Source organism: Lampris incognitus, chromosome 13, assembly GCF_029633865.1.
Source record: "Lampris incognitus isolate fLamInc1 chromosome 13, fLamInc1.hap2, whole genome shotgun sequence".
In the NCBI taxonomy this organism is placed as follows: Eukaryota; Metazoa; Chordata; class Actinopteri; order Lampriformes; family Lampridae; genus Lampris; species Lampris incognitus.
Window position 1 is genome coordinate 18427426 of NC_079223.1, and position 23313 is coordinate 18450738.

The window sequence follows — 23313 nt, forward strand, 5'->3', positions numbered from 1 at the left end:
TTTGAGCCCAACGCCCACTATATTTTTGGAAAAGCTGAATTCTCTCTCTTTGGCCTAATATTCTTTCCTTCACTTTTTTGGCTCAGTTTCATCATCGGCAGCTCTTATTCTATTCAAGGGCATAGAGGGTTCTGGGTTTTTTTTTGGGGGGGGCGCATCGGTCCATTTGATATGAATCTCACTGCTGAAGTTTAAAGCAGCACTGTGAGAGGGCGTCAACTTGGCAAACATGCCCCTCCGAATTATTTCATATTGATATTTTTACAGTTGGCTGGGCTTCATGGTAAGTTCTGTGTTCATGCAACCCTCGACTGCCCACACATACGCCGACTTTCCTCACTCATCCTGTTACTTTGGAAGGTGATGCCATCCCTTTGTCATATATGGAGGTCAAGGATAAGGAGCTTTGATTTTAATCCTTCCGCTATTAATCAGGATCTAATCTGAACCTGAGTATAGTTTAGAGACTTTTTGGGGGGGGGGGGGATTTTTTCTGCCCAATTGTACCCAGCCAATTATCCCACTCTTCCAAGCCATCCCGGTAGCTGCTCCACCCCCTCTGCCGATCCGGGGAGGGCTGCAGACTACCACATGCCTCCTCCGATACATGTGGCGTCACCAGCTGCTTCTTTTCACCTGACAGTGAGGAGTTTCACCAGGGGGACGTAGCGTGTGGGAGGATCACACTATTCCCCCCAGTTCCCCCTCCCTCCCTAACAGGCACCCCGACTGACCAGCGCAGGCGCTAGAGCAGCAACCAGAACACATACCCATCCGGCTTCCCACCCGCAGACACGGCCAATTGTGTCTGTAGGGATGCTCGGCCAAGCTGGAGGTAACATGGGGATTTGAACCGGTGATCCCTGTGTTGGTAGGCAACAGAATAGATTGCTATGCTACCCAGACGCCCAGCTTACAGACATTTTTGCCATCTAGTCAGAAGTCTGAACCAGCTGGTTACAATGCTGATGGACACAGCACTGTTACCCGGACTCTTACTACAATGTCACTGCCCCCAAAAATGTCACGATACACAACTCCCATCTGATGAACGTAGCCTATCAGAGTCAGAGCCACGTGTAATAAAAATGACTGATGTTGGTGCACCATGCAAGTGACAAGGCTTTCATTTCTTCCCGAGCCATCATCAGGGTGCAGCTGTGTTGATTGTGGCACTTTGAGACAAATGGGTTTTCATTACTTTTCATACTGCCGATCTGCCATTCTTTAGATGGCATTTCCACGGCTTTACTCTTCAAAATTAAAATTCATGCTGACATTTCCCCTCTTCCACCTCTTAGGCTGTTCACACGGCATGTTGGGCATTTGGCGAGAGAGCGAGAGGGAAGCCGAGGCAGAGTGACAGGGAAACTGCAAAGATGGAAGAGATAATCTGACACACAGATCCTTCTCTGTCTCATAGAGAAAACAGAGGAAATGTGAAGGGTGAAGGACAGGGATAGAAGTAAAACAAGGACAAGAAATACTGAAGATTAATGAGTACTGGGGCATTTACAGATGGAAAGATTTGGGAAGTGTTACAGAATATGCAAGTATTTAGGTGGTGGCCTCGACAAGACAGCGTTGATTAATTATAAATGGACTTTTGACATCATGGATAGTTACATTAGATTGCATGTGTTGGTGAGTAATAACTATGCAGTAAGCAGTGATGATGCTGATTCTGTTGACGTGTTTATCTGTGTGTGCAAATGTATATTTAGTCCTGTCGACTCTTTATTCATGAGGGTGTTTGTACCTGTATTCCCTTCAGGCAGCGACTCCATCCTGGGTTCGGTGGCCTTACGAATTGTCATGGGCAGCTGGTGGCTCTTCACCCTTATTGTTTGTTCCTCCTACACAGCAAACCTGGCCGCCTACCTCACTGTGTCACGCATGGACAATGCAGTGCGGTAAGACACAACGCTTTCCATGACTGTATCTAGAAAATGTTCATTGAAAACCTGTCCAGATCCACTTTTTCTTAGCCTCCCACGACACGTCACCCTCGAGACGGGGTGTGTAATTCATAAATCTAATCAAGTGTATGTGTTTGCCAAGTAGGTTACGTACACAAATATATAAAACTATTATGTTGCTCGTGCATTATCTTATATGCAACATAGACTCAGTCCTGTAACTTGAACATCTAAAAAAAAAAAACTGCAAAAATGTACATTTTGATTTCCATTGGAGGAACACAAACATGCATGGTACCATTAAAAAAATATAGAGGTTGGGCTTCTGAGTGGCATAGTGGTCTATTCTATTGCCTACCAACACAGGGATCGCCGGTTCGAATCCCTTTGTTACCTCGAGCTTGGCCAGGCGTCCCTACAGACACAATTGGCCGTGTCTGCGGATGGGAAGCCGGATGTGGGTATGTGTCCTGGTCGCTGCACTAGCACCTCCTCTGGTCAGTCAGGGCGCCTGTTCGTGAAGGGGGGGAATAGCGTGATCCTCCCATGCGCTACATCCCCCTGGTGAAACTCCCCACTGTCAGGTGAAAAGAAGTGGCTGGCGACTCCACATGTATCGGAGGAGGCGTGTGGTAGTCTGCAGCCTTCCCTGGATCGGCAGAGGGGGTGGAGCAGCGACCGGGATGGCTCGGAAGAGTAGGATGGACAAGTACAACTGGGGAGAAAAAGCGGGATAAATAAAAAATTATAAAGCTTCTATTTCCCTGAGAGGTGAACATTTTGAGAAATGGCTAAATTATTTATGGACAACACAGGCAAACATCTGTCTACAGCGAGGTATCAGAGTCTACCTTTCACTCAGCTAGACATCAACAATATTGTCTGATTATGGTGTTGGAAGTTGACTTTTGCAAACATGATAAAAATAACTTAGCAACTTCAATTTACTGTTTGATGCAAGCGTCTGACCTCCTAAGTTAATGAATATATTTGCAGTTTTGTCTGATAACCTTGAAGTGAATTGTTGGGCCCCTCTAATGCTTCAGCGCATAATTTTTACCCCTGGCAATGGCATAGTCTTTAGGCCAGACATGACAGCCTGTGTATAATAAGGTGTGCACTTCATATAGTTGATAAGACATTGTATTTTGTGTCGCTTTTCGCCACAAGGGTAAGTGCTGTTGCATCAGCTTTGAAATGCCCTTCAGTAATTTCTGATCAACTGCTACAAGGAGTCGGTCCGACCCGACTGTTATTTGCAAGTGAATCCAATTTGGTGCTTTTTGCCTCCCCAAAGGTTTGGCAGTGGGGTATTTGATTGTGTTGTGTCTCTCAGCTGTTGAGCAAATAGCCACATAGGGACTTGTGACGAGACGAAGAAAATGCTAAGTGGAGCCCAGATCACCTGTAAAGGGACATTTGAGATGTTTCCATCCAACTGTCAAGTGAGTTCTTGGCAAAAATTTGAAATGTCAACAAAATGCTAATCAGGCGAGTTTCCAACAGCCGACATAACACAAACAAACAGGCTACTTGAGCTGGGAACTATGTCAGAAAAACACACGGGAACAAATGTGGCTTCTGTCAAGAATTGATTTATGCTGGGTGGATCCTATTCTGTGACAGCTAATACTGGTAATATTTCATATTAACGTAAGGTGAAAATGATGGAAGAAATGCACTTTGAAATGTTTTAATACACCAACCAGTGGTCATAGTACCACGACAGGATGCTTGCACATGGGAGCGTCACCGTGCTCCACTTTTCTACATGATTGTGGTTAACCTTTTTACAGGCTGCTTCTGATTGCAATATTTCACAATGTCAGGAGTCTCGTTTGAATGTCACTTCATCATTATTTATGCAACGGATGCGTTTGCAGCATTATCTATGACATGAATAAAGTGCTGGAAAACATCGTACTCAAAGCAAATGTGGATTATGGAAATGTAGTCGGTGTCTTTTGACTGATTCGCAGTATAACTTTAGTTGAGATAAATGCTTCTTTGAATCTCCGCAGATGGTTGCAATTACATTCGTCGTTCCAACCAAAAGACACCACTGCAAATGGCCTAACTATGAATTTAGAGTGTAGATTAAAGATTCATGTCATATATTTCCCATTCTATTCTCTTAAAATACAGTCACCATAAAGCTGCTGCATGTTTGATCCCTCTAATTGTGTTCTGTGTACATGCTGATGACCAAAATGTGTGTAGATATAGTTGCAATGAGTGTATGTTTGTGTGCGGTGTGTGTATTTATAGCTGTGACTATTTCTATGTGCGCTCAGAGATATTACATTTGCACAGTACATGCTGGAGAAGCTTGACTGTGAATGAATCCTAAAGCTAACGTGTATATTCTATTAGGTTTTTTTTTTCCTAACAAGTTCTAGGTATCATTTCTTCTGTTTGTTTTCTCTTTAAACAAGGCTTTATACTTTAATGCCCCTGCTCCAGGACAAAGTGGTGCAATCAGTGAGCGCTGATTCTTTTCTTTCTTTCCTCTCCCACCACCCAGCAACAAGGGACACTTCTCTAACGTTGCTGTGCTGCAGACAGAGCAGTTTAACCAGCAGCCTTGCAGCTCACACTTAGCACTGCCACTGTTGCAGCTGCTTCAGTATGAGCCTAAGGCATCTGCACACACACACACACACACACACACACACACACACACACACACACACACACACACACACACACACAGTGGGAGTTGCCGGGAGATAAATCTCTCTCTAATGTCTACATAAGTTGTGTCCATTAAGATATAAATTAGCCTGTAAACAATCCGTTATAACACTGCTGGCTGTGGTCTTTATAACTGATCTGTCCAAAAAATGCCCAGTAGTGAAATTGTTTTGATGTGAGGACCGAACCGTTACTTGCATTGGCGTCGTTGGCGTCTCTCGTGTCCGAGGATCCATTCCAAGAGATTAAGGTGTGTGCTTAAAAACTTGGAGCCATTCGCTAAAGCCTTGATTAAGGTGGAGATCAGGTTGCAACACTGGTCCACACTGCTTGGCCTGGTAGGATCTAGTTCCATGGCAACACAAGAGTGAAGACGATGGGATCCGCCACAGGTTGCACCCAAGTGATGGTCGGATTGGGACTCCGGACTGCCCACTTGTTAGGCACTTACGAGCCAGGGATGTGTGCGATTTTTATAACCGCCAGTCTGCGGTCCCGTTAGGCTTTAGCCAGCTGAGTGCTGCCCAGGCTACGCCAACTCCACAAGTGAAGTCCAGTCAATACTGCGAGGAGGGGCCTATCCGGGGTTTGTCACGCATGCAGGAATCGGTAGCCTGTACCTTTCAGCCTACATCACATGACACTTCAGCAACCCAATTTTTTTTATCCTTGGCATGCACGTTACTTACATGCCAAGGATAAAACATTTACAAAGGCGAGCTGATTGTTTTAAGACTAGCCAGAGCACCCGTCCTCGGTACGACGTTAAACTGCAACCGTCGGGTCGTCGGCGACTGAACCGGCACCCCCACTTCCAACCCTTGGGGTTGTTGTGAGGAGGGTGTGTGGACACCCAGCAGGACTAAAAACAAAACCTGTCAAAGGGCAGGGCTCCCCCTACTGAAACACTATGATAACTCAACCTGTTGCGGCATCAGCTGTGCTCCTACGACCTCCATAGGTTACAGAACTGATGATGATGATGAGAGAATTATAAGGGCTCGTTTAATGTTTAGCCTCTTCAATCTATGCAAGACCTTTGTGAGCATTAATGACACAGACATACATGAAGTGATAAGAGTGTGTGTGTGTTTACCACATGTGGGGGAATAATGTTACTTGGGTTTACATGTGTTTGAGAGTGTGAAGGATAGCGTGAAAGAAGACAGAAGTGTGAAGGATGTATTTGATTCTATCAGGATTTGTAAGCTGTGCTTTGTTCAAACTTGAATGTGCCATCACGGCTAGTGAAGAAGGGGGCAGTGTTTAACCTGGCTGTAATTATTCTGAGCCCTCGAAGGGTATGTTGAAAGGCTGTATAATAGAAAAGGTGAACATTTTACAGGAGGCAAAACAGAGGGGAAGAAATGAGAATGAGAGAAGCAGACAGGTCAGCAGGGCTTTACAAGAAAATGTTTTCTAGGTATTCCAGGTATGTACTCAAAATCCACACAATCGTCCAAAAAGCAGACTGTTTTAATGCTATGTACAGGCCAACATGATCATCGTTTGGTGTTTTCTTCATGGCTACAATGAGATATCATTTGCATGGTCCCGATTTTTTTTCTAATAATGCTTCAGAGGAAGTAACAGGTTTGACTTCTTCCACCTGTTCCATCAACCCCTGGTTTGGTGGATCTCGGTGCACGTGCTGAAGACCTAGGTCGACTCTATAGCTCCAGTCACAGTGCACCCGGTGGTCACGGTGCACACTCACACAGCCTCGGACGCAAGACGCCGGAGAAAATTAAGCTGGAATAACTTACAGTCAGTGCTGCAGATTGACTGGCTCATAGTTCCCGCTGTCAGAATGAACCGGAGACCAGAAAAAAAAACTAATTAGTCGTTTCTGTCTCCTGTTCCCCTCCTGCTCCTTTTTCTTTCACAGTGTTTCCAGATAACATGCTAATTAAATGACTGAATAAACTTAACATCGTTATCTTGAAATGAGCTATTCACATCTTTCACCTTCTAGGTAATTGAATGGGAGACAATCCTTGCTATGTACATGATCCAGTGCTGTTTAGGTGTGCTGACCTACTGAAGAAATGGTAGCTAAGGGCGTCTGGGTGGCGTGGCGGCCTATTCCATTGCCTACCAACGCAAGGCTCTCCGGTTCGAATCCCCGTGTTACCTCCAGCTTGGTCGGGTGTCCCTACAGACACAATTGGCCGCGTCAGCAAGTGGGAAGCCTCATGTGGGTATGTGTCCTGCTCGCTGCACTAGCGCCTCCTTTGGTCAGTTGGGGCACTTGTTCAGGGGAGAGGGGGAACTGGGGGGAATAGCGTGATCCTCCCACGTGCTACGTCCTCCTGGTGGAACTCCTCACTGTCAGGTGAAAAGAAGCAGCTGGCGACTCCACATGTATCGGAGGTGGCATGTGGTAGTCTGCAGCCCTCCCCAGATCAGCAGAGGGGGCGGAGCAGCGAACAGGACGGCTCGGAAGAGTGGGGTAATTGGCCAAGTACACTTGGGGGGGGGGGCGGAAAAAAATCCCCCCCCCCCAAAAAAGTTGAGTGTTTTCTGATTCAGTGAAAGCTAAATATGACTTAAAACTGAGCTTGGCGACCCCTACTTGATGCCCCTGTGTTGAAATTGTGCATGCTGTATACATTGAGTGTATGGATACTTGTTTTATATTTAAAATGATCAGGTTTAAAGTGTGTCTAAATAAAAAATATATATATAGTTCTTATAGGTACAACCCACAATGGACACACACAGCGGCTGTCTGACCGTGGTTTTGGTCAGACTTTGTGAATGTTGTTTGCTTTAACACTTGAGGTTGAGAAAACCAGCCAATACCACATCGCTTTCACTTTGTTTTGAGGCTTTCAGTCGTCTCCATTTCTCAGACAAATACACAGTGTTGACCCGATGGTGAGATGTGTCGTGTTTGTTGTTGTCAGAGCACTCATGTTGTCACAGTGCTCCACAAAGCAAAATGCCATCACACGTGGTACCTGTAAGGATTATAGAAATGTCTCTAGATGAAATCATCAACTTTAAAACCCGGAGGAGATCCGGACTTTGTGCATGCAGTTTGGAATACAGAATTCATTCATACAATTTTGGAGACTTAAAATCTCCCAAATCGGCATTTTTATCTGTCAGTTTTATGCGGGGAAACCTCTCATGATGACAGAGATCACCTTATCCTGCAAGTTTGTTTTTTTTTCCTCATCTGAATCGAGAATCTAAGTAAGAGGTGTTGTTATTTGTCTCTAGCTGTAAAACTGTGAGAATGTGAAGACTGTTACTATGATTTAGGGCTTTATGAATAAACAATGTAATTTACCAGATCAATGTTAAAATTCGTAGAGATTTTTTCCACTTAAAAACATGCACTCGTAACAATGAAGAGCATGGGGCGTCCGGGTAGCATGGCGATATATTCCATTGCCTACCAACACGGGGATCGCTGGTTCGAATCCCCGTGTTGCCTCCGGCTTGGTCGGACATCCCTACAGACACAATTGGCCATGTCTGTGGGTGGGAAGCCGGATGTCGGTATGTGTCCTGGTTGCTGCACTAGCACCTCCTCTGGTCAGTCAGGGTGCCTGTTCAGGGGGGGAGGGGGAACTGGGGGGAATAGCGTGATCCTCCTACGCGCTACATCCCCCTGGTGAAACTCCTCACTGTCAGGTGAAAAGAAGCAGCTGGTGACTCCACATGTATCGGAGAAGGCATGTGGTAGTCTGCAGCCCTCCCCGGATCAGCAGAGGGGGTGGAGCAGTGGCCGGGGTGGCTCGGAAAAGTGGGGTAATTGGCCAGGTACAATTGGGGAGACCCCCCCCCCCCAAAAAAAAGAATGACAAGCATACCCAATTTGTCATATCTGATTCCCTGTTCACCTCGGTTCCCGTGATTGCACATCCTTCTGTGGCGGTTGGGGAGGGCATAGACCCTACATGTGTCTTCTGATACACATGGAGTCACTGACCATTTTTTTTTTCAGCTGGCAGCTGCAGGTTTCTTCTGGGGAATACTCACGCTATTTTCCCCAGATCCACCTGCAGCTGTACAGGCACCCCACCACCTGTAAGAGTACAATGGCAGGACACATTGTACCCAAACCGCTTATCCTGCTCTCAGGGTCGCGGGGATGCTGGAGCCTCGCCCTGCAGTCATTGGGCAACTGTGAGTAACTCAAATGGTGTGAAAAGAAATTAGTCTTTATTAAGTATCTCAAAATCTCACCCCTTCCAGTAGTTCTCAATCAGGGGAGCTCTCTGTGACAGGGTGGTCCTACTACCTGTCAATCATTCACATCCACAGCTTTTCTGCCATGCTTCTTGTCAGTATCCTTGTCACCACTATGGATCTTGTAGAGATGGATAGACTAGATAGTGTTCATCTTAATAAATATGTCCTTCATCTTTAAGTGTAAAAGTGCTTTCTGACGTCAATGTTGGGGTAACTAAAAGATTTGCTGAGATTTTACTTTATTTATTTGTTTATTTATTTTAACATGCACAGACTAACAACTGCAATACATGTTACTGTCTTCACAGTATTAATCATTAGTATGAGTCTTGGACAGCATCACATAAGGGCCCCCCCCCCTTCTGTCAAAATTGCTTCCTTCTCCAAAGTTGCCTACCCTAGCTTTAAAGCAAACTGGTTTAATTTGAAGTATCAGGTTTCCAAATCCTTCCTTACTTGTGTTTTCTACCAATATTAGTAAACTAAATCATTGCTGTTGTGTCTGATCCTAACTCTAGGTCATTCCAGGACTTGTCCAAGCAAGTGGACCTGGTGTACGGGACAGTGCGCGACTCAGCCGTGTACGAGTATTTCCGTGCTAAAGGTACCAACCCCCTGGAGCAGGACAGCACCTTTGCTGAGCTATGGAGGACCATCAACAAGAACAACGGCCATGAGAATTCTGTGTCTAGCCCATCTGAGGGCATCAAAAAGGTGAGTCCAAGGACTGACTTGGCTCCAAACAAAAAGTTGTCTGAGAACTAAATATTAGTGAGTTCTTATATAAAGAGATTTGTGAGGCTGGAGACCTGAGCACATAGTACCTTATAAATAAATGTATCCACATAAATATGGGACATGGTCAATGTTATATCTGTGGTTTGTTAGTTTAACTGGCATTTTATACAGCACATATAACTTTTGTTTGTTATTCTCTCAAATGCCAACCCCATTTTCTTGATTTGAGAACTGTTGACAGTATTCCAGTTTTTCTGCAGAAAGTGTGCAGTGTCAACCACATTTCAAGTTGTACGCTTCCTTGCAAATAAGATCATAAAACAAAGCCTTTCTATCCCTAGCCATAACAGATGCTGGTTTCAATTAGAGAAGATGCACTTTTTGTTTTTATAATCCATTTGGCTTTTTGTGTGTTTTATTTGTTTAAATATGGTAAAGAAAGTACTATTTGTTGTGTCCTGATGGAACTCCAGGAATCAATCAGTGCCTATGTTTTAGAAGATACACCTCTCAGGACTGGAAAACTAATGATCTTCTTGTCTAGATGTAGGTACTTCTGCAACACAAGTTTACTCTCAGGTTACTACAGCAACCTAAATGATAAACTCTCTAGTCTCTCTCTGCTCGCTGTGTGTGTATATACACACACACACACACACACTGATGAGCCAAAACATTATGACCACCTGCCTAATATGTTGTTGGTCCTCCCTGTACCGCCACAACTGCGCCGACCCGCCAAGGCATGAACTCTATGAGACCCCTGAAGGTGTCCTGTGGTACCTGGCACTAAAACATTAGCAGCAGATCCTTCAAGTCCTGTAAGTTGCGAGATGGAACTGCTACAGACCACATTTGTTGGTACGGCACATCCCACAGATGCTCAATCAGACTGAGTTCTGGAGAATTTGGAGGCCAGGGAAACACCTTCACTTCATCATGTTTCTCACACCATTCCCGAACAATGTGTGCAGTGTGGCAGGAAATGAAATGAAATGCCATTTCCCCCAGCCCACAGCAGTACAACACAAAGACAAAAACACATCCAAAAACTACAAGAACACACATATATCAAAACTAAACAACAACAAAAAAATCACTGTCCAAGGAAACGAACACCAGCCAGGATGAATGTCGGAACCACTGGTCTGCATGGGCTAGCAGTTAGCTTAGCCCACCCTGTTTCCACATCCTGTCAGACCTTCCTCAGCGTTTCCTCCTCGCTGGGGTGCAGCTCCAGGCAGGGGCCATGGTCCCCGGGCTCACCGGACGAAGCAGACCAAGATCTCCCAGTCAATCCAGTGCCAGCTCTCCCAGCCAGACACTCTCGACACACCTCCCCACACTCCTCACGACGACATCAAAAACACAACAGTCAACGCCAGGTGAGGCCGTCGACAAACCGCCCTCAGTGTTATCGGAACTGCCGGTCTGCATGGGCTGGCAGTTAGCTTAGCCTGCCCCACTCTCCCATCCAATCCAGCGCCAGCTCTCCCAGCTGTCAAACAAAGACAAAACGTAGATGCAGACATGGACAAAGACACTGTATGGACAGTACTGGGTGAGGCCGCTGCAAATGTGAATTCGCGCCACCATCTTCCGACACCGGCAGTGGGTGAGGCCGCTGCAAACGTGAATTTGCACAGCCAACTTCCCGCACCGGAAGCGGACATCCGAACACGGCCATCCATCTGATGTAAAAGAAAGTGTGACTTATGGTGCCGGGCGACCTTCTTCCACTGCTTCAAGGTCCAGTTCTGACGCTTGTGTGACTATTGTAGGCACTTTTGACGGTGGACAGAGGTCATCGTGGGCACTCTGACCAGTCTGCAGCTACACAGCCCCATACGCAGCAGGGTGCAATACACTGTGTGTTGTGACACATTCCTCCTAAACCATCATTAAAATTTTCCATTACTTGTGCTACAGTAGGCCTTCTGTCGGTTCAGACCAGATGAGATAGGCTTTGTTGCCCTCGTGCATTGATGAGCCTTGGGCGCCCAACACCCTGTCACCAGTTTGTGGTTTGTCCCTCCTCGGACCACTGTCAGTATGTACTCACCACTGCTTACCGGGAGCACCCCACAAGCCTTGCCGTTTCAGAGATGCTCTGACCCAGGTGTCTGGCCATAACAATTTGGTCCTTGTCAAAGTGGCTCAGGTCTTTACTCCTGCTCATTTCTCCTGCATCCAACACACTGACTATGAGAACTGATTGTTCGCTTACCATCTAATCTACCCAGACCTTGACATGCGCCCTTGTTTGGAGATGATCAACATTATTCGGTTCACCTGTGGATGGTCATGTTTTGGATCATCAGTGTATATAAGTCTCTTTGTTCCAGCTAATGCATGGCGACATGAGAAATATTATTATGATAATAATTGGGAGTTCTACATGATATCAATATATTTCATGTCTGGACATATGCACAAAATACACAATTTAAGAATCCAGTTCACCAGTTCATCACATTAAATTGTTTGGTAAAGTACAACATCAAACCAAAACTAATTTTCAAATAGTACTCTCCGATATCTCGGCCCTCATTGTGCGACAAATTTTTGGTAATAAGTTGTTAGATTTCTGTTTGATAACAAAATTGGGTGTCATGATTTGACAACTTCATCCTGAAACAATACCACTGAAAGGCAACAAACATAACATTGACTGATTACCCAACCCTTTTTCTAGCTGCAAACATTCATTGTTTGTGTTGTAGGGTCCATATAATAAACATCATACAGCCGCAGTACTTGGGCCTCCATCCTGAAATTTTTCCAGTAAAGCCAATAAAGTGGCAGAAACCCAGTCCACCGTGGACCGCTTTTGGGGTGTGGAAAAAAGATCAATGTTGAAATCCTTACTCTCAGATGTGAAAACCTAGAAATCAAAACTGAGAGTATAGATTCGCACATTGACTTTTTTTTTCACACCCCAAAAGATCATGGTAAGCTACACAGACTGCAAACTCTTCTCTGCATATATTTCTCCCCCACACATCCTCACTATGATGTTTGTGGTACCTAGAAGTAAGACCAAAGTAAGAGCTCTCTCTCTCATTGCCCTTTGAGCTGCTGTCAGCCTCCAGCTAACATGGCCTGAAAAACAGCCTCCACTCTTGATTTTTTGGTCCGTTCACATAAAAAAGCCCTACCATGGGGTGTCGTGTGCTCTTTTAGAAAGCCAAACTTTTCTGCAATTCTGAAAGCCGCCTGCTCCCCACAAAGAAGGAGAAGGGGCACGGTGCTTTTACCAAAACAGCCACATTTCATCTCCACTTTACAGTGTATACTTTAAATACTGAATACGAGGGCATCTGGGTGGTGTGGCAGTCTATTCTGTTGCCTACCAACACGGGGATCACCGGTTCGAATCCCCGTGTTCGAACCTCCGGCTTGGTCGGGCATCCCTACAGACACAATTAGCTGTGTCTGCGGGTGGGAAGCCGGATGTGGGTATGTGTCCTGGTCGTTGCACTAGCGCCTCCTCTGGCCAGTCGGGGTACCTGTTCGGGGGGGAGGGGGAACTGGGGGGAGTAGTGTGATCCTCCCACGCGCTATGTCCCCCTGGCAAAACGCCTCACTGTCGGAGGGGGCATGTGGTAGTCTGCAGCCCTCCCTGGATCAGCAGAGGGGGTGGAGCAGCAACCGGGACAGCTTGGAATAGTGGGGTAATTGACCGGATACAACTGGAAAGAAAAAGGGGAAAAATTCCACACACAAAAAAAAAAAATACTGAACAAAATGGACACAACCTGAGTTGTTTGAATTATTTGAGCTGTTTGGGTCAACCTTCTGACATTATTGATTTGATTCAACTATTCTGTCACAATATATTGAGGCTAAACACGGTGAAAGAGTAAATAAGTGCAAGACTTTTGAGTTCCATTAAGTATAAACACATGCAAATAAATGTCTGCTCAGAAAACAGGAAATGTATTCTGAAAAATTTCCCCTCCTTCATAATGCCTCATCCGACAAACAACCATGTAAGAACAAACTGTGTAGTCTGAAGGAAAATAATTGCTGGTCCCGTTTCACACAGGTGTGGGAGTAAAGCAACATTATCAGTCTATTAGCTTGTGAGGCTGCCTTAATTGTTTTTGATTACCACAAGCTCAGTTTGCAACTGGAATGAATATTTTATGCGCTCTCTCTGTTTCCCACTTGTTCCCCAGCTCCGTGTATCTCCCCGGCACATACACACTCACCAATAATAGTCTCTGTCTTTGAGGCTCTGTCACAAACACAAGGTCAGAGCAGACCGAAATATCATCCATAATTAAACAAATTAGACACAGTGGAGTTGAGACATACACACTTGTCATTAGGACTCATCATTCAAGCAGCTAATTGCATTCGGTATCGACAGGTCAGCTGCAGCGATACACACATCAGTGGACAAGACTTCAACTTGTGGCCCTGGCTCAACATTGCTGACCAGAAGTCGTTCGACTTGCAAATGAAAAATGCAGTGATTTCAAAGAGTTCCTCGCCAGTAAACAAGAGCAACAGGATATTGTGGGCACCTCATCTGAACTTAGCATTGCTTGTGGAGAAGATATATACACGGTGCTTTTCATAGCCAGTACACAAGGACACGTTCATTTGGACTTAACAGTGATCGTGGGAAAGATACACACACCTTCGGTCTAGGGTTTATACTTTTTGCTTCTTTTTTTTTTTTATTCGGCTTTTCCATCCTGGATTCTTTCTTAGGGTGCATGAGCCTCATGACCTTGTACAGTCCAAATTAGATTTGAAGCGAAAAGGCTGTTCGCGGTTTTCTTTGCCGACAGCTTGATATTGCCATGAAAAATGTGGGAATGACAGAGGCAGGAGGACAGTGCATGCAGAACAAAAAAATAAAATAATAACAATAAATAAAAAAGCGAAACTCCTCTCACACTCCAAAAGCAATTCAGTCAGAAGAAGCGGTTGTCTTAGACGTTCATGTTGTGTGCTCGAGGCCACAGACCAACTGTGTATCTCTCAGAATGTGATGCCAGGACAAAAACGGTTTTACCTGAGAATAGTGGATGCAGTGATTTTCCTCATCTTCTTGAGGAAGCCCGACAGCTGTGGAATGCCATGTGAGGAATGAAAAGCTTTGTCTGGTGTGAAGTCTGAGCTAGCTGTACTGTACACATCAGAGAGCTGCACAAGCACTTCACATGGACCCCCGTCAACACACCGGCCGGGGACTTCTCAGTCAGCCAGCAGCGATTCTTGTATTTCTCTCCATCAAGTATTTGAAGTAGTAACTTTCAACGTCCTAATGGAAATTAATAAAGCTTTGTGATTAAGAGAGGCATCTTGGATATGTGTATGAGCTTATGTATAAATGCACGCGTGTGTTATTTTTTGAAATTGGTCTCATGTAGCGGACTAGAATTGATGCCGTCTTTCAGAAGAGTCAACCAGACAATAATCGCCCCCCTTTCCGAAAGAGGATTTCATTCCACACTCAATGATAGATTTACCTGATTCACATGGACTTATTTTCATAATTATACTATGTGTGTGTGTGTACACACACGTGTACATGTGCTTTTGTGTTGTACTGTCCAGGCAAAGAGAGAGTCTTTCGCCTTCCTTTGGGATATGGCGGTGGTGGAGTATGCCGCGTTGACAGATGATGACTGTACACTGACAGTGACGGGAAACAGCATAAGCACCCGGGGTTACGGCATGGCCCTGCAGCATGGGAGTCCCTACCGAGACCTCTTCTCTCAGAAGTAAGTAGTTACGCAGAGAAACGGGGATACCGTGACAACAGATATTGTGTATATTTTTTATGTGGATATATCATACTTCTACTACTACTACTACGTTTGACTGCTCCCATAAGGGGTCGCCACAGCGGATCATCCGTTTCCATTTCTTCCTGTCCTCTTTGGCCTTCCTCTTTTCCTCTTCCCTGGCAGCTTCATATTCAGCATTCTTCTCCCAATATACCCAGCATCTCTCCTCCACACATGTCCAAGCCATCTCAATCTTGCCTCTCTTGCTTTGTCTCCACACCATCCAACCTGAGCTGTCCCTCTCAAATACTCATTCCTAATCCTGTCCTTCTTCATCCATCCCAATGAAAATCTTAGCATCTTCAACTCTGCCACCTCCAACTCCACCTCCTGTCTTTTCATCAGTGCCACTGTCTCCAAACCGTATAACATAGCTGGTCTCACAACCATCTTGTAAACCTTCCCTTTAACTCTTGCTGGTCCCCTTCTGTCACAAATCACTCCTGACACTCTCCTCCACCCACTCCACCCTGCCTGCACTCTCTTCTTCACCTCTCTTCCGCACGCCCCGTTACTTTGGACAGTTGACCCCAAGAATTTAAATTCATCCACCTTCGTCACATCTACTCCTTGTATCCTCACCATTCTGGTGTCCTCCCTCTTATTAACACATACGTATTCTGTGTTGCTCCTACTGTGGATATGTCATATCATATGTATTTCCTCAGAATGGTAATATTATGAGCCAGTCTTTTGATGTTTGTTTGTTTTGTTTTTCCCCCCCTTTTTCTCCCTAACTGTATCCAGCCAATTACCCCACTCTTCTGAGCCATTGTGGTCGCTGTTCTGACCCCTCTGCCGATCCAGGGAGGGCTGCAGACTACCACATGCCTCCTCTGATACATGTGGAGTCGCCAGCCACTTCTTTTCACCTGACAGTGAGGCGTTTCACCGGGGGGACGTAGCGCGTGGGAGGACCACGCTATTCCCCCCAGTTCCCCCTCCCCGCTTAACAGGCACCCCGGCCGACCAGGGGAGGAGTTAGTGCAGTGAACAAGATACATTCCCACATCCAGCTTCCCACCCACAGACACGGCCAATTGTGTCTGTAGGGATGCCTGACCAAGCCGCAGGTAACACAGGGATTCGAACCGGTGATCCCTGTGTTGGTAGGCAACGGAATAGACCACTATGCAACCTGGACACCCCTTGTCTTTTGAGTTCTGTACCTTTGTACATGTACCTTTGAAATATCTCCTACAGAGCTCAAAAACAATGACTTTATAGCAGAGAAAAAAGAGTGAACGTGTACAATTTATAGGGCCATGGTGCACCACTGTGCTGCAGCCGGAGTATTAATCCGTGTATGTCAAAAGTTGTGGCAACAATTTGTGTCCTTGTATGATTGTGTGTGTGTGTGTGTGTGTGTGTGTGTGTGTGTGTACGTACGTTTTCCAAACAAATGTGCCTGCTTTTGTGCAAAGCATGCATGTGCCTGTCACTACTGAAGAGGTTGAATAATGACTCTGCAGAAGACCAGCCTCTCCAGTGAGATTCACTGTCTCACTTCTGCACCCTGTCAGCCATCATGCTCTCCTTCTCCACATTCCTTCTCTTCCCTATTCCCCGTCTCTGTAGACTAACTAATGGGCTGGCTGTAGCTTTTGCTTATCTCAGAAATAAAGCTTAATCAACTTGATATGAAACTCATTTATTCTGATGCTGTTCTTTATATTTACTTTGTTGACACAAGACTGCTCTTAAAGTTGCTGTTAACATGAGGCAATTGATACAAGTCAATTTCACAATTTTCACTCCTTATACCCGTACACTGCCGCAGCATTCCATTCCATTGCATTCTGCAAACCAATTAGCCGTTAATGAGCTGAAAATTAGTATGATACTTTGAAAGCCTTTTTTTTCAAAGTAATTTTGATCCCCCCCCCCCCCTTGGTTAGTGTTATTGCATGAGCTCAATCAATGCTTGGATTATCAAGAAATTCTAGTTAGTGCCCTTTTACTAAGTTACTAATGGTGCCATGTTCCTCCATTATTTGTTCTGTGAAAAAGTTGATCATGTACATTACTTAATTCCCCACAATATATTCTATATATTTTGCAAAAGTGATAGCTTGTCCAGGACAGCACTGTGAGTTGGTGGTTAGCACTTTTGCTGTCTAAAGTCCAGTCTTATTTCATGATGCAGTATGTGTACATGAAGACAAACCATATGCATTCCTTTATTCCCTCTCAGGATCCTAGAGCTTCAGGAGAAGGGGGACCTGGATATCCTGAAGCAGAAGTGGTGGCCAAGGAAGGGCCGCTGCGACCTGGACAGCCATGCCGACGCCCAGACGGAGGGGAGGGCGTTGCGGCTCCACAGCTTCGCTGGTGTCTTCTGCATCCTAGCAGCAGGGCTCCTTCTGGCCCTCCTGGTCGCCGCCTTAGAGACGTGGTGGAACAGCAACCACTGCCGCAGAGAGCAGCCCAAAGAGGTGACCGCTGGCAACTCATCGGTCCAGGGCCCAGGCCCAAGCCTGCTAGCCCAGAACCGGGCCGTGGTGGCCACCACGGGACCCCCAGCCCCACCAAGGCCCCGGTCGAGACCCAGACCCCCGGGCCCCCCGGTCCTGCCCAGAGATGCCACTGCCACACTCTACTTTATGGATCCAGCAGCAGGCCCTGATGCAAGCCCCGATTTAGTAGAGCTTCAGTACACCCAGTTATAATAGGTGTGCCCCTGCCCTGACAATGGTAGTCCGACCATCATGTGATCTATCTATTCATTCCTACTCATGTTGGGATAGAGGATGGGGTGCTGTGTTAACAACTTCTCCGAGGCTTCTCTCTAAAGGAAAGAAATCACTGCGATTCTCTCTCATTCTAATTCTAAAAATTAAAATTATCATATTTATCTGCCATTTCATTCATGGATTTGTTATTCATTGATGATAATGTGAGAGAACCACAGTCACAAGAAGAGTATATGTAAAGTGGTTGGGTGACAAATCCCAAACCACATAATGAAATTGTACTTCTGGGTCCACCAGTGCTTCAGCTGTACAATAGCTCTCTTTAGCTTATCCATTCAAGTCTTAACACTTTAGAGCTCTGATCTTAGCTATCTGCATTCTACTGGTCCGCCTCCCTGCATGAGGCATCCAGACAACCTAAGGCTTGACATGGATCCCTAAACTAAAGTGTGAGCAAAAGCAGATTCTGCATAATCTTAAGTTTTGACCTGTTTGTTCGACTTGACAGCCCAATAATGCAATAAGAGCCACCGGACGAGGACACACTTTCAAGTTCCAGACCGATTTTCCTTAAATCTAGCAACACACAGTAAATCAAGCTGCACTTATGTCAATGTTTGACACTTGTGAGCATGTGGGTTACTGGTGTTGATTTCAAATTGAGATTAAAGATCTTCTGTAAATAGCTGCTTGCATATTGACCACATATTGCTGTCATATGAGACTAAAAACGGCCTACCCAGTGTCTGATCAGTAATGGAGTATTTGATTATCACGTTTGTCAGAACATTAGCCCGGTTGTATACTTTGCCATTAATGTGTGTTTCACACTGTTGTGAGTGCTAGTGTTACTTCAACAACCCTATGGCAGCACAAGCATTATGCCGGTATTATGACAGCTATTTCAACTTACTGCAAGTCTACACACCTCAAATTATTTTTACCCGAGTGACAACTTATTGCAATTATATGTCAATGTCCGGATACACAAGGGACCCTGTTGGTTACATATTACTGTTTATGATCTTCAGCAGGTGACTAAGGATTACAGTCTGGAAAGGGTCTCTGGTCCATTGACATATAATGACATAACAAGTGCTTCACCTGAAGGGAGGCGGGACATATGGACAGACAGAGAGAGAGACTGGGAGGAGGCAGAGGCTCTTGACACAGGTCAGGAGAGGCCTGACATACTGTGTTGGATGGTTATTGGCTGTGTCAGATGAAGGGGTGGGTGGGGCGGGGCATGGGGGCCCGAGGAATGGGATGGGAGTCGATTTCAGTCGCTTCATTGGTCATCCTACCCCATGGTCCCACCTGTTGCTTGGCTTTTATGTCTTGTCTGCGTCAACCTTGGCTGCAGTCACATTAGTGCATGAGAACTATTAGATCGATCAGCAGCGTGGAGGGCAGGGTGCAGCCAAAAGATCTAGCACTATTACATTTGTTAAAAGAATTACTGTCTGTAGAACAATGTGCTCTTTTTTGGCTTCTCCCTCTTCTCTATTTGTGCCTGATCCTACAAAGCTAGAGATTGACAAATATAATTCCAACCATTTTTCCTAAAAATGTTAATTGAATTAAAAAAAGGCTTAAATTAATTACCTTAATTTATTATCTTCCCTTGGATTGCATTGTTCTGTGAAGTCTGGATCATTGGCTTTGTGTTTCCCCCAAACCTGTCTTGTGAACGGTTGATGCTATTCATGCAGCGGAGTTGTTAGGGTGTGAAGACGCTGTACAGTGAAAAGAATATGACAACTCCTGCATGAAGAGACATCCTAGTTGCAGCCCATTTGAAAAGTGGAGACATTACCTTTTATGATCCCATATTTTGATATCTCGAGTGCTTTAAGGTAATATCTCAACAGCCTAATGTTGGTTGCTTGAAATTGTAGCACATTTTTGATTGAGTGTTTGAAGTTGAGATAAGAGGATGTGTCATTTCAGTGTCTTTCAGACTGACAATGTAATAAGCGAAAATACAGGCGTGTTAAGCTTTCCCTGCCTGGATTATGATTTCCTGAGCTAGACTGCGTTGCATGTTGCTCACTGCTCATGATTTTCAAAAAAGTCTTTCTAATGCCTTTCTTTGCCCTCTGTCTCCCCCCTCTTTCCCTCTATCCCTCTCTCGACTCTTTCTGTCACTTTTACCCTCTTGTTCGCCTCATTATACTTCCATTATTTACATTCATTCTGTAACCTCCTTTTGTACTCCCCCTTACTTAAACTGTCGTTACAATCCTGCTTTTACTTAATCCTCTGTCTGCCGTCCTTGGTCTTCATTCCTTTCCATCCAACCACTTTCTCGGCTGTTGTGTCCCTCTCTCTGTCCACCGTCCATTCCTCTCTCTCCCCCTCTCTCTACCCCCCCCCTCTCTCCAGGACAAAGAGGTGAACCTGGAGCAGGTCCATCAGCGTTTGAACAGCCTCCTGGACGAGGATTTGGCTCACAAGCAACTGCCCGGCCAGTCTATCGAGATTTCTGCCCTGGACATTGGCAGCATGCAGCCCAGCCAGTCCCTAGAGGTCTTGTCTGCACGGGACTACCCGGCCCATCGGGGGCCGCCTCCGCTCTCTGTGACCACCTTCCTCCAGGAGGGTCATGGGGCAGGAAGGACACTGGGCCCAGCTGCTGGCAGGACCCTCCCCCTGCCTCTCAGCAGTGCCACCATGCCCTCTATCCGCTGCAAACACAGGGCACCCAACGGGGGGCTTTTCCGTCAGAGCCCCGTCAAGACACCCATGCCAATGTCCTATCAGTCAGTGCCAGGAGGACCCATCCCAGAAGCCCTTGAGCCAAGCCATGGGACATCCATCTGAGCCTACACAACCATCACAGACACTCAAGGCTCCAAAACGAACAGTAGAGAGCTACACAGAGTGCTACAGGTTCAGGATGATATACATAGAAAATGGACAGAAGGATTTTTATTACCCATGAAGAAGAATCTAAGTGAGCTAGGACAATAAGAGACTTCTATGTACATAATTGTAAGTACAAACAGAAAGAGCTGACATTAAAAAAAGTGTATTTTGAATATTCTCAAAACTTGAGTTTAAAAATCACATACAAAAATATTAAAAATGACTGTTTGAATGGCTTTGTAAATTTTGTCCTAAATGAATAAAGGTGACAATTCTTTGTGGTTGTTTTCTAAGTGCCAAGTTAAAAGATGTTTTCTTTCAAATGATCATTTAACTGAATGTACTATGAGAATTCATGATTTAAAGAAAAATACATTTCACACTTCGAAATCACTGGAAGAATTGATCTGTTTCATATCAAAAAAAAAATAAAAAAAATATGACAGAAAAACCTTCAGAGGTGTGCTTGAAGACTGTCAAGATTTTTAGTGTCTCTTGTCTCTAAGCTGGCAAATCTTCAAAAAAAACTCATCTGAAATAAGGGTTTTCATACAAGGTTAGTGAATGCTTTCTTCCCCCACATCATACTATTTAGATGCTATTTTTACTACCCTCATATTCAGTGCATACAATATGATAAACCTACATGCATTTCTTCAGAGACCGGCTTGCAGGCTTATAGTTGCATCATGCGAACCAAAGGAAAAGCTAAGGTTTAGATTCGCATTGGAAGTACTGCCTGGTACTGAGCCTGTACCGCTGAGATTTTGACACATCTTTTGATAAAACGTCTGGGGGTAGGAGTGCAATCCTATTGATAACAGACGGCCCCTCCTCAATTTCCCAGCAATCTTCTCACACTCCTATCTTGCACCTACCTTTCACACTGCATGTGAAAAAGAGCTGAAAGTTCTTCTCATGTGTTCTTGTCTGATTTTTACACCATATTGTCTATGCTATCATACTGTATATTCTCCCCTACAGTTCAAGTCTGCCTTCCACATCAATAAGACCTACATTATGTTTTGTACATATGACCCATGTTACGTACATAAAATCAATAGAATGAGTTGATTAGCGTTAGGGGAAAAAAAAACATGTCATTACTTCCGAGCACAATGAACATGCGGGGTCTGAACAAGCAAATTTCCGGTTTGTGCTCAGTCTCTTTGGGCCCTCAAATCCACTCCACCAGCATACCAACTGTAGTTTAAAACATTAATTAAATCAAAAAGAACTCTAGAAGTGCATTTTGGGATATTTAGATGTTTAATGTTTCATGCACTGGAGTTTTCAATGTTACGTCTCTCTTGGGAGACACATTCATGTTTGTAGAGTACTTGGGGAAAAAAAGTCCAAAGGGAGAATAACATCTTTGGTTCAACCCTCTGTAAAAGGATCAAAATGATCAAAAGACCAAAAGTGTTTACCAGATGTAAAAACATGTCCATGAGAGTAAGGCTTGTTCAAACTGTCACTAAGTAAGAGCAAGAGCAACACATCCCAATTTCTAAATCCATTTGAGGGACTTAATTCATCGCAATGTGGTTATGGGGTTTCAATTCCATGGCTTCAATTTAGAAAAAAAAAGTAGATGTTTTTTGGTGTGTCAGTGATGAATCGTTAAAGTTTGGGCAACAACTCTGAAAGTACAACCAGAAAAATCAGTCAGGAAGCAGACAGCAAGGAGAAAAAACTTCACACAACATCTTGCCAGTCATGACAGAAACCCTGTAGGAATAAACCACCTTTTTTGTTCATGTGAGGAATCGTCATTAGGCTGATAACAGGTATTGGATAGACCAAGGGAAACTAGATTTGATCCTGTAGTCTAGTTTCCAGAGATTGTGCGGGTGGTCCTCTTTTTGTTTATGGCTGAATTTCCTTGACGTTGCATTAGAAAACATAAATCATGTCACTCATCAAGACAGCTTTGTTGTTGAAATATGGGCAATGACCATTTAATGATAGGTCATGCTCCATTTGCTCGCGTGAGCTTGTGTGCACCTTGCCAAATCTCAGCAAGTGGTAGTTTTATACTTGGAGATAAATTAACTGCAAGATGCAATGGAGGAGAAGCTAAGATTTAATAGAAACTGGAGAAAAATAAATGTTTAAACTACTATCCTATGACCCCATGACCCTGGAGATGCAGGCCTTGAATTGAGTTCTGCTAGAAGACACTCGTGTGTCTTAACCCTCCCTCTGTCTGCAAATACTACTTGTGAGGGTTTTCTGCTCTGTCGACCTTTACAAGAGTGATTCAGATTTTATCTTTTAACCCAGAAACTTAAAACTTTCTTAAAAAAATAATTATCTTATCTTACCTTAGCTTATTTTAGCCTACCTTAGCTTATCTTGCTGGAGCCCCTGTCCACGACTGAATGT

General features: G+C 44.8%; 1 protein-coding gene across 1 annotated transcript in view; it reads left to right on the forward strand.

Annotated features, from left to right (window-relative positions):
- Positions 1 to 20880, forward strand: part of grid1a (glutamate receptor, ionotropic, delta 1a) — a 438916-nt gene extending 418036 nt beyond the window's left edge. The window contains exons 12-16 of the mRNA XM_056291925.1: positions 1775 to 1913; positions 9338 to 9533; positions 15132 to 15298; positions 17559 to 17799; positions 20443 to 20880. Coding sequence (XP_056147900.1) covers positions 1775 to 1913; positions 9338 to 9533; positions 15132 to 15298; positions 17559 to 17799; positions 20443 to 20880 — 1181 coding nt within the window. The remainder of the gene's footprint in view (positions 1 to 1774; positions 1914 to 9337; positions 9534 to 15131; positions 15299 to 17558; positions 17800 to 20442) is intronic.
- The last annotated feature ends 2433 nt before the right edge of the window (positions 20881 to 23313 follow it).